Source organism: Pipistrellus hanaki (genome assembly GCF_964339955.1).
Source record: "Pipistrellus hanaki genome assembly, chromosome: 1".
Lineage (NCBI taxonomy): Eukaryota > Metazoa > Chordata > Mammalia > Chiroptera > Vespertilionidae > Pipistrellus > Pipistrellus hanaki.
Genome location: NC_140503.1, coordinates 43,101,827 through 43,114,363, shown reverse-complemented (window position 1 = coordinate 43,114,363; position 12,537 = coordinate 43,101,827). Strand labels below are relative to the sequence as shown.

The window sequence follows — 12,537 nt, the reverse complement described above, 5'->3', positions numbered from 1 at the left end:
ATTTAGGTGGTCAAACTAATAAAAATAAATCCATAATTGCTCTATTTGAAGGTTATCATTTTAGATTAATTTAGTATTGACACTATTTCAATAATCATCCAACTATATTTCATTGCTACTGACTAGAGTAATCATGACATGGGAAAAAAAGCAAAGGATTCCATACCCAAATTCCAGGTATCAAATATCAAAAACAATTTAGCCAAATATAGTCCATATTAATAACTTAGAATATGTGTTTAGATACTAGTATTAGGATACATACTAGTATAAACTGAGGAGAGGGGAGCAATGAAATGCTTTCAAGATCAAATGCTTATAAGACTTTATACCTTCTTGGGGGGAGGTGGTGGTTTCTGTTGGAATGCCAATTTTACAGCTTCTGCCGCTGATTCTGGTTCTTTAATTATGCTTTTCTTTGAGTCTGCTTCAGATAGCACAACAAAAAAATGATGACATTTTTCACACTTCACAAAACGGGTGGATGCTGTAAAAGAAGAGTCAGCAGAGAAAAAGAAAATTCAATTAGTATTTCACCTCGAAGATTCAATGAAAAATAAAACTATGTACCTGACAAAAAGTAGGCTGTAGTTCACTCCTCTAGCCACAAACAAATAGCCTAGTTTACATCTAAGATAGATGATATATTATAGATGAGTTTAGTCAACTACATTTTCTTCATTTCCACTAGGTTCTGTCATTTTATAATATAACACAGTAAGAGAAAAGATTTGAATTTTCAACTTTCCAAACACTAAAGTTAATCTTTAAAACTACCATAAAAGCCAAAACCGGTTTGGCTCAATGGTGGAGCGTCGGTCTGCGGACTGAGGTCCCAGGTACGATTCAGTCAGGGGCATGTACATTGGTTGCGGGCACATCCCCGGTAGGGGGTGTGCAAGAGGCAGCTGGTCGATGTTTCTCTCTCATCGACATTTCTAGCTCTCTATCTCTCTCCCTTCCTCTCTGTAAAAGGATCAATAAAATATATTTAAAAAAATAAAAAATAAAAAAAATAAAAAATAAATAAAACCACCATAAGAATATTAAAATACTGTTTATTTCATTGAAATGTGTGAACTGTAAAAAAGTAAAATACAAATAAATTAATCTATTATATTTCCCTAATTTTTATTAAAAATTTCATACACAGAAGTTGAAAGAGAGAAATCTATTTTATTCCACCCAAAATATAAAAAAGTATATTTTTTAGGTACTTCAAACCTAAAACTGCAACTTGGTAAATAGATAAAATTATTTCATAGCTTCCTTATTTTTATCTTTAATACTTCCACTAATCCCTATGTTTTTGACCTAAAAACCAATGAGAAACTAACAAAGTAACAATATCCTCAGTCATATTTACTTCATTTAAAGATAATCATATAGCACTTAAAAACAAGGGCAGGTAAAGGTGTGGGTAAAAATGCTTTCTTAATGGTAATACATCAACTACATAATATCCCGTGTTAAACCCAAAGTGACTTTTTCCTTTCTCTCTTTCTAAAACACAGCCTTAGGATACAGACATATGGCCATAAACTCTTAGCCTTTCTAAGCCTACCCCTACTGAGGGTAACTGGGGAATTCAGAAAGCAGCATGATAGCAGATAAACCAATACAGACTATTAACAGATACAAAGCAAAAGATGCATAGAAATTCGTTATATGTTGGTAGGTTTAGGTTAATATATTTTTTGTGTAATATAACTAGACAGGTGAATTGTAATAAAACTATCATAGTTAGTTATTTTAAGACTATGTTTAATCTCTCTCCTTTGGAAATATTATAATACAGATTATAATAAAAACTGCACTGGCAAATACAAATAAATCTTCACAAAATAATCTAAATTTTATAAAATAGACAATCCCACAATGAAAACATTAATGTAATTATATATCCAATCAATTTGATTATGTGTTCCTTCTTAAACACAGGCTAATTAAAAATTCATTTAGAATAAACTATAGCAGCAAATTTTAAACCAGAAGATGGAATGCTTACTAAAAAAATATCAAACTATTTTAAGTACCTTCAATTAATCCAAGCCCAAATACATTATCACCATTTCCCATCAACAGGGAAAAGTCAATGCCTCTATTTTACGAGGCCCCAGCTTACAACTGTCAGTGATGGTAAACAGGACAAGGATTAAAGGGCAGAGAGCCTCTGGCTCAATTCAGGCTGTGTACCAAGAAAATCTGGCTTGAGAACATACAAACAAAACATTTCTCTAAGGAAATTAGGTCAAAGGGGAAGAGATTAAACACCAACAATCATCCTTTTTTGCTTACTGTTAAAGGGTTGCTTCGATTCCTCTTGAATATTTGCAATACAATTTTACACTGAAACATATTCAACATATACCCAAATTCAAAGATTCAATTTTATTTATTGAAATGCTTATCTTTAAAATATATATATTTTATTGATTTTTTACAGAGTGGAAGGGAGGGAGATAGAAATATCGATGAGAGAGAAACATTGATCAGCTGCCTCCTGCACACCCCCTACTGGGGATGTGCCCGCAATCAAGGTACATGCCCTTGAACGGAATCAAACCTGGGACCTTTCAGTCCACAAGCCGATGCTCTATCCACTGATTACTACAAGTATCTTATATTCCTTTATTACAGAATACTGATCCCAGTAAGCATGCTTATATAGTATGCCAACAACAGAGAGACTACCTTGGTAAAAACTTTTTAAGAGATTTGTTTAAATGAAAGTTTCTCATGATTTTAAACAAATTTCAGTGTCCAACACAACATTTCCAAGACACTGCAGAAAAGTTTCATTTCTGCCCTATGACATAGGTAAGTGCAGTAAGCCTTCAAAAAGTGTTATATACATAAAAATAAAAATCAACTAAAGGCTCTAACTTAAATAAAAGAGGAGAGACTATTCATGTTTGACAAGTTATTTTTTAAATGGGCTAAAAAATAGTACCTTAAGTCATTATAATCAATTTTCTTAGATATTATTCTTAATTTCAATTTCTGATGATTTTCTATAAGAAAACAAACATTACTACAAACAAACCTGTTAGATTAAATATATACAGCATGGTCCATGAGCTAAAAATTATTTTTACATTTTGGAAAAAATGACAATGAAAATTATATGAAATTCAAATGTCAGTGTCCATACAAAGTTTTATTGGAGCATGGTGTCCTCATTCACTTACACTGTCTGTGGTTGTTTTTGCACTATAACTATAAAGAATAGTTGCAATAGAAATCATATGGCCCACAAAGCCTAAAATATTTACTATTTGCTCAATCCTGCTATACAGCATTTAAAAGGGAAGAACTACCCATAGAATGAGAGAAAATATTTGCAAATCATATATCTGAATAAGGGTCTAGTATTCAAAATAATGCAGATAACCCAATTTAAAAATGAACATAAAGTAGGACCTATAGCTCAGGATTAGAGCACTGGTCTTGTAAAAATGAACATAGAATTTAAATATTCTTTTCTCCAAAGAAGACATAGAAATGGCCAATAAACACATGAAAAGATGCTTAACACCTTTACTCATTAAGAAAATGTAAATCAAATCCCTATGATGGTGACAATAAAAAAGACAGATGAGTGATGAAAAGGATGTGGAATAATTGGAATCCTTATACATTGCTAGCTGGGTTGTAGGATGGTACAGTATCTTTAAAAAAAGTTTGGCAGGCCGAAACCGGTTTGGCTCAGTGGCTAGAGCATCGGCCTGGGGACTGAAGGGTCCCGGGTTCGATTCTGGTTAAGGGCATGTACAGTAGGGGATGTGCAGGAGGCAGCTGGTCGATGTCTCTCTCTCTTCGATGTTTCTAGCTCTCTATCTCTCTCCCTTCCTCTCTGTAAAAAAATCAATAAAATATATTTAAAAAATAAAATAAAATAAATAAATAAAAATAAAAAAGTTCGGCAGTTTCTTAAAAAGCTAAACATAGGCCCTGGCCAGGTAGCTCAGTTGGTAAGAGCATCAGCCTGATACGCCAAGGTTACAGGTTTCATCTCAGGCCAGGGCACACAGAGAAGCAACCAACTGAGTAATAAATAAGTGGAACAAATCGATATGTCTCTGTTTCTGTCTCTCTCTCTCTCTCTGTCTCTCTCTCTCCCCCCCTCCCTTCACCAATCAATAAATAAAAACTAAAAATAATTTTTTTTTTAAAGATAAACATAGTTATCATTTCACCTGGCAATTCTGTTCCTCAGCAAATGCCCAAGTAAAAACAAACAAACAAACAAACAAACAAACAAAAGTGTACACAAATGTTCATAGTGGCATTGCTTTTTTTTTTCTTGTTAATCCTCATCTGAGGATAATTTTTCCACTGATTTTTTTTTTTTTTTTTTTTTTAAGAAAGTGGAAAGAGGTGGGGGAGATAAGAGATCAACTGTAGAACTTGCATGCATGCATATAAGCATAACCAATGGATGCAAAACTCGGGGGTGAGGGCATGTATGGGAGTGGAGTGGGGGGGGGCAATGGTAAGATATGTACACTTACAATATCTTAATAAAGAAATGAAAAAAGTACAAGAAATAAAAAGAGAGTGGAAGGGAGGGCGCGAGAGAGAGAAACAGGGAGAGAAAGGGAAGGGAGAGACAGAGAAAAACATCAATGTGAGAGAGACACATCAATCGGTATGCATCCTAATGGGGTCAGGGATCAAACCTGCAAACTAAAAGTAAGTACCCTTGACTGGGAATTGAACCCATGACCCTTAGGTGAATGGGCCTAATGCTCAAACCACTTAACCACACTGGCCTGAGCACTGTAGCATTATTCATAATACTTAACAAGAAGAAACAACTCAAATATCCATCAGTAGATGAGTGGACAAGGAAATACTACCATTCCACCATAAAAAGCAATGAAGGGTTGATACATAATGCAACACAAATGAACCTTGAAAACATCTATAATAATCTATAATAATAAAAAGGGCAACATGCTAATTAGACCAGATGTCTTCCGGACGTCATTCCAGACGTCCTTCCTGAGGAAGTCGGGGCCGGAGGGAAGCCAGTCCGGGCCCTGGGTGCCGGAAGGCGGCGGAGGGAAGCAGCCCAGGCCGGCAGCCGGGGGAAGGAAGGCCTCTGCTTGCATGCATTTTTGTGCTCCGGCCTCTAGGACTAAATAAAAGCAGCCAGACACAGCCTGGCCAGGTGGTTCAGTCCGTTGGAGCATGGTTCTGGACACTTAAAGGTTGTGGGTTCAGTCCCCAGTCAGGGCATATGGAAGGCAAACAATCAATGTTTCTCTCTCACATAGACGTTTCCTCTCTCTCTCTCTCTCTCTTTCTCTCTCTCTCTCTCTCTCTCCCTCCCTCCCTCCCTCCCTCCCTCTCTCTCTGAAATCAATAAAAAACATCCTTGGGTAAGGATTAAAAAAACCAAAAAGCTAAAACCTCAAAAATTTTTTTAAAAAGGAAAGGACTAGACCTGTATGTATTAACATACATAGCTCTTAAAACATTGCTGAGTTGGAAAAAAAAAAAAAAAAAAAAAAAAGCAACAAAAACATGAATATGATACCACTTATGCTTTTCCAAAGTTTTATGTTCAATGAAGATATATTACAAAATATATTTTTAGCTTTATCTATAATGCTCTACTTTTTCATAAAGAGGGACATATACGTATATTCCTCAGGTAATCTACACTAATAAAATAGGAAAAATACTAATTGACCGTACCTTCACTACGCCCAAAGCCAATCAGAGTGAGTATATAAATTAACCCAACAAGGATGGTGGTTAATTTGCATACACTGAGGGAGGGAGGAGTAAAGACTGAAGACAGCATAGAAGGAGCGGGAGGGAAAGTGGAAAGCAAGGTGGTTGCTGGAGGGAAAGCGCAGGCGGGGCAGCAGGAGGAAAAGTGTGGGGTGGGGGTTGGGGGCAGAGGCAGCAGGGAAAGTGCGGGAGGAGTGGCCGGGAGAGGTGGCGGGAGGGAAGTCCGCCAGAAGCCCTGTTCTTGAGGAATCTTCAGCAACAGGCCCCTAGTCTAAAATAATTAAATACGACAAAAAATGGACAATTACCTAAATAGGCCATTCATAAAAGAACCGTAAGTGACAAAAAGCACATAAAAATATGTTTATGGCCCTGGCCAGTGTAGCTCAGCTGGCTGAAAAATGGTCCATGCACTGAGAAGTCATTGGTTCCATTCCTGGTCCAGCACATGCCTGGGCTTCAGGCTCCATCCCCAATAGGGGGCCTGCAGGAGGCAACCAAGAAAGTAATGTTTCTCTTCATCAATGCTTCCTCTCTCCCCTCTTCTCTAAAATCAATTAAGATATTTTAAAAAGATGTTTATAGCCGAAACCGGTTTTGCTCAGTGGATAGAGCGTCGGTCTGTGGACTGAGAGGTCCCAGATTCGATTCCGGTCAAGGGCATGTACTTTGGTTGCGGGCACATCCCCAGTGGGGGGTGTGTAGGAGGCAGCTGGTCGATGTTCCTCTCTCATAGATGTTTCTAACTCTCTATCCCTCTCCCTTCCTCTCTGTAAAAAATCAATAAAATATATTTTAAAAATAAATAAAGATGTGTTTATGACTAACTATATAAATAGATTTAAATAAATAACCTAAGAAACAAAACTCTTGAGAACTAGATTGACCAAATTTCCCATAAGTAGACAGAAAACCCACTGCATTCAAAAGGGATGCGACCTGAAGAGATTTTTTTATGGATCAACAAAACCAAAGGAGAAGGGCCTAGTCTCACTGCTGGGGCCTGTCACTCCTCAGTAGTCAAGACCCAGAGAACAGGGACAGTGTCATGCTCATCTGTGAATTTTCTGAGCCCAGCAGTGTCTGACTCAATAGTTTGAGTATGTATTCTTCTTTTACTTTTCTCTTCCACATTCCCCTCCCCCATTAGAAGTCCCAAAGAAAATAGACCACCTCAGAGCTGAGCTGATCAGTGAATAGTGTTTTCCACATTTGGTCTCAGTTATATTTACAGATTCTAGGATCCTACCCAATACCTACAGAATGTTAATCTCTAGGGAAGGAGGCAATCTATGGTCAATAATCACCCTCAGTGTTCACTTAGTCAGTTAAACAACAGTGACCTGGCAGGTTTTGAAAGCACTGTATAAAAGAAAACTAAACTTAATCTTGAGAGGACCTAGTTTATTTAAAGATATATATGACATTACCATTATGAATTAAACAATTCTCAGATTTCGAGAACTTTAGTATATCACACCAAATTTTGTTAACAGAAAATGTTATTTAGAAGTTATATCATCCAGTTCTACTACTTTCATTTTATACTGCAATTCAAATTACTATTCATTCAGATTGATTTTTCTCTTTGATCTCTTACTAGGTAAAAACTACAAACAGAACCTCTATCATTGCAGCTATAGAATGGAACTACTTTAAAGTCTTTCTAGAACTGTAAACATGCTACATGTAGTACTTTTTTGTATAGTAGCCAATTAATAGCACTGATAAATGTGAAACTAAAGTTATTTGGGTTAGAATACAGACATTCCTCTCCAGCTAATAATCAGAAACTGAAACTTCTGCCACACCTTACCATCAACCTTTTCATAACTGGACTGTTTAGGAAGGCTGAATTACATTACCATTAACACTAATCATATAGGAAATTAGTTATTTGATTCATTAAACAAACTATCTGTTGATTTCAGAGAGAATTATTGACATTAAGCAAAAGTAAGACTATTGATTTCTTCCTTCTTAGTTTCTAAATCATTAATGATTATCAAACATTTTCTAGAATTGAGAGCATAGCTTCTCTGAAAGGTACTTAGAGAAGGAAAATACCTTAATATTTGAATGACCCACTTCTTGCTTTATGAGACAATCAATAGGTACATGAAGAACAGAATAATAAATACAGAATAAGCAAGCCTTGGTTCTTGTATAGCTTAATGGTTACAAAAACCGACGCTGTACCTTCTCATTTCCCCTCTGCCTTTCTCCCCACCCCCCTCACCACTCCTGTTCTGCTCTGCCATGCTGTGCTCTGAAGAGATACCTGTCATTCCCAGCAAGTGGCTTTGCTGGGCTTTTGGAGCGTACTACTGCCCGACCGAGAGATCTGCATGGGTACAGGCTATGACCTGTACAGTGCCTATGATTACACAGTACCACCTATAGAGAAAGCCCTTGCGAAAACCGACATTCAGACAATTCTTCCCTCTGGGTGCTATGAAAGAATAGCCCCATGTTCTGCCTTGGCTGCAAACATTTCATAGATGCAGGAGCTGGTGTCATAAATGAAAATTATAGCAAATCTTATTGTACTGTTAAATTTTGCCAAAAAAAAGTTTGAAGTAAAAAAGGGTGACCAAATTACATAGCTCATTTGTGAATGGATTTTTTAAATCCAGAAATAGAGGAAGTTTTAGATGACACAAAAAGGAGTTCAAGAGATTTTGATTACACTGGAAAGAATGAAAATTTATACCAAGAACAGAAATTTTTTAAAATCTACTTTTTTCTTAAAAATAAAGTTTTTGTTTAATATTTTGCATTTCTGTGAACTTAATAGCTTTTAGCTTCTAAAAATATTTGTTTTTCTTAAATCAAAGAAAGGGTACCCTGTTAAGATCACAGAACTTATAATTTCTTGTGTTTTTCTACATTTGACTGTTGTATAAATCTGCATGGTAACCATATACAAAGTTTCTTTTTTCAATCAAATGTACATCAATCACAGATTCCCTCCCGCAGAACTATATTATTTAATTCACTAAATGCAACCTCTTTTGTTGAGCTTATTTTTTTTATTGCTTTGTATGTTATAAGCAAAGCCTTTCATTCAAGAAATTTTTAAAATTGAATTTAAAGGGAGGAAGAGAAAGAGGGAAAGAGGAGGGAAGAAGGGAGGGATGGAAGGAGGGGAAAAAAGGAGATAACAGAGAGAGAGAGAGAGAGAGAGAGAGAGAGAGAGAGAGAGAGAGAGAGAGACAGACATCACTGGTTTGTTGTTCTGCTTATTTAAGCATGCATTGGTTTATTCTTGTATGTACTCTGACCAGGGATCAAACCCAAAACCTTGGCATATCAGGATGATGTTCTAACCGAGCTATATGGCCAGGGCCTCCTTCAATAACTTTGAATTATTTTATAGATATATTATACAAACAAATAAAATATAATAAAACAATTCTTAAGATCCAAATTTAAAATAAAGACTTAAGCAAAATAAGAAGCAAGGAGTTTCCTTAAATTTTCTCCTATACACAGTGTAAAATATTACTAGTCCTGGGGATTTTTAGTATCTGGTGAACATAAAAGAGAATCATATAAGTTCAGGAACAAACTAACCTCAGTTTATATAACTTGTATATTTCTATGCAGTTAAAATTTATAAAAAAGACAGAGAAAAAGAACAACAGAAGTGATACTCACACACGAAGGTCTCCACGTGTGTGCACAAGTCACCACATTTGGGGCAGCGCAGCTGGTTTCCACCTTTCCCAGAATTCCCGGAGCCGGATTTTTTACTGCTTCCCTCACTTACTGATTTCTAAAGTTTTTGGAGGAGGAAAAAGGAGTGTCAGTTATTAATTTTGGGCAACCATTTTATATGTAAATAAATATAAACAATATAGTTGATAATTAATCTTACAATTTTTACAATTTCTAGAATGAAATCATTTGCATAATTTAATCTCTACTATCGCTGGCACATATAGGTTATGTGTTAGCATTATAAAAAAAAAGTTTTCTACATCCAATGGACATAAAACTATGGGGAGGGAGGGGATGTGTGGGAGGGAGGGAGGGGGGCAATAAAAAAAATCAATAAAATATGTAAAAAAAAAAAAAGTTTTCTTTCAATGACTCAATAAAAACTAGAAAAAAAAATTCTGTAAGTATAAAACTACATTTCAATAAAATTAAATTGGGTGTTATTACCATAACAAGTAGTGATTCTTAACTTTCTTGAATCTAACTTTTTTCATTTCTTTTTTTTTCTTTTTTTTTTTTTAAATATATTTTATTGATTTTTTACAGAGAGGAAGGGAGAGAGATAGAGAGCTAGAAACGTCGATGAGAGAGAAACATCGACCAGTTGCCTCTTGCACACCCCCTACAGGGGATGTGCCCGCAACCAAGGTACATGCCCTTGACCGGAATCGAACCCGGGACCCTTCAGTCCGCAGACCGACGCTCTACCACTGAGCCAAACCGGCTTCGGCTAACTTTTTTCATTTCTAAAATAAAGATATCATCTACTTCAGAGTCACTATCAGGATTAAGTGCAAATATGAAAGCATCAAGTATTTTGTCTGGCATTTATTATTAACTCAAGTGTCAAGTTCACATAATAAAAAATGTGATAATTCACTGACCCAATACAATCACCCATCATCTACTCGCTAGCTTCAGAGTAGCCCAGCATTGTCATAAAGATATCCAAGATTTTTAGTAGAGGATGAAGTGGGGTTTACACTGTTATAAATTGCAAAAATTGTATGAAAGTAGGAAGTGATGGCTATTCCTATTTCAACCCTACAGACTAACTACCTAGGTTATTTAATGAAGCTTCTTTTCAGCTTTGGGGGTGGGGTGGGGGTGGGGGAGACTGCAGGAGGTTGGCCGGCTACGGAAGGTTGATTGTGGGAGCACACAGACCACCAGGGAGCAGCTTCTGTGTTGAGCCTCTGCCCCGTGGTGGTCAGTATGTTGTCATAGTGACTGGTCATTCAGTCAACCTGACCAGTCAGAACGGTTGCTTAGGCTGTTATGTATAGAGGCCCGGTGCACAAAATTCATGCAGGGGGGGGGAGGTTCCCTCAGCTTAGCTTGCACCCTCTCTAATCTGGGACCCCTTAACTGCCCGTTTAGCCCCAATCCAGGTGGGCAGTTGGACATTCCTAACACAATCTAGGACTGTTGGCTTCCAACCGCTCGTGTGCCCGACTGCCCCTAAAACTTCTGCATCCCAGCCTGATTACACCATAATAACTCCCGTCAGCCTGCTCAATGCCTAACTGCCCCTCCAGCGGGATTGCCCCTAACTGCCCTCCCCTGCAGGCCTGGCAACCCCTAACTGCCCTCTCCTGCAGGCCTGAATGCCCCCCAACTGCCCTCCCTTGCAGGCCTGGTCCCTCCCAACTGCCCTCTCCTGCTGGCCATATTGTGTGTCTGAGTGACTGTCAATTTTCATATTATTCTTTAATTAGATAGGACAGGATTGCTTAAACAAGGGAACTCAAATATGTACATAGGTGCCAATACCTTATTTCCATCTCCAGAGCCATCTTTACTTATCCCATCTTTTGAGGCTAAGCATGCTGGTGTTTCTGTAAAGGTTCTAAAAGGAACTCTTCGTAGAATCTGAGTTTCAAAGGTCCCAAGCCTTCCTAAAACGGGTATATGAATGCGACCACAAGAAATACCTGAAAATATAAAAACCTTATTAGTCTACACATCAAATATTAACATTCTTTCAATAAAATACCCTGGAAACAAAAATGTGATAAGCACAAGAGGTTGAAAAATTAGTTTCCACCGGAGTACAAACTGGTAAAGAAACTAAAAATACCATTAGAGGCAAAGCCCTCTCAAATATAGGCCAGACCTGGGCCTTGGAGAGATCCCAGGTGAGTAAAAATGTTTTTTTTCTTCCCAGGCCTGTCTTTTGGAAGGTGAAGAAAGATCACCAAGATCGTAACAATGGGTGACTCAAAGTTTGAAATAAATATTTCAACATCTGCCTTGCTAGTAGGGGGAAAAGACCATTTATGTCCTATATTCTTTTTTTAATTTTATTTTATTTTATTGCTTTTTTACAGAGAGAAAGAGAGAAGGATAGAGAGTTAGAAACATCGATGAGAGAGAATCATCTCTCAGCTGCCTCTTGTACACCCCCTACTGGGGATGTGGCCGCAACCAAGGTACATGCCCTGGACTGGAATCGAACCCGGGACCTTTCAGTCAGCAGGCTGATGGTCTATCCACTGAGCCAAACTGGTTTCAGCTATGTCCTATATTCTTATTCTTCTTATACTAGAGGCCCAATGCACAACATTCGTGCACTGGGGGTGGGGGAGGTCCCTCAGCCCAGTTTAATGGTAAACTGCTGGGAAACTTCAATCCTACAGAAAAAAATATAATTCAGTAAATATTGTGTAACTGCCATTCTGCTTTCAAGGATTTTAACTTTTTGACATAAAGTTAAAATTCTTTAATAGAATGTAAATTATTTAGCAAACGTTTCCTATAAAGGACCAGGATAGTAAATATTTTCAGCTTTGTGAGCCACAAATCTCAGTCTATTTGCCTATAATAGGAAAGTAAATGTAAACAATATGTACACAAATGGGTGTGGCCAGATTTGATCCACAGGGTCACTGTTTGCTGACCTCTCATTTTTCTTACATAATAAACCCCAAATAAATTATAGGCAACAGCAAAAGAGCCATACTGCATACTGTGTTCTTTACACAAGAAAACTGAATGGTCCTAGATTAAACAAAATGCTATATATTCCAGTACTGTAGGGACATTCAGAGCCTTGCATAAGCTAACCTG

General features: G+C 37.2%; 1 protein-coding gene across 2 annotated transcripts in view; it reads right to left on the bottom strand.

Annotated features, from left to right (window-relative positions):
- CLPX (caseinolytic mitochondrial matrix peptidase chaperone subunit X) overlaps positions 1-12,537 on the bottom strand; it is a 45,425-nt gene that overhangs the window by 25,793 nt on the left and 7,095 nt on the right. For both annotated transcript variants that reach the window (XM_084887006.1, XM_084887007.1), the window contains exons 2-4: positions 11,242-11,402; positions 9,406-9,523; positions 333-487 (exon numbers count right to left, since the gene is read on the bottom strand). In XM_084887006.1, the coding sequence (XP_084743132.1) occupies positions 333-487; positions 9,406-9,523; positions 11,242-11,402 (434 nt within the window). The remainder of the gene's footprint in view (positions 1-332; positions 488-9,405; positions 9,524-11,241; positions 11,403-12,537) is intronic.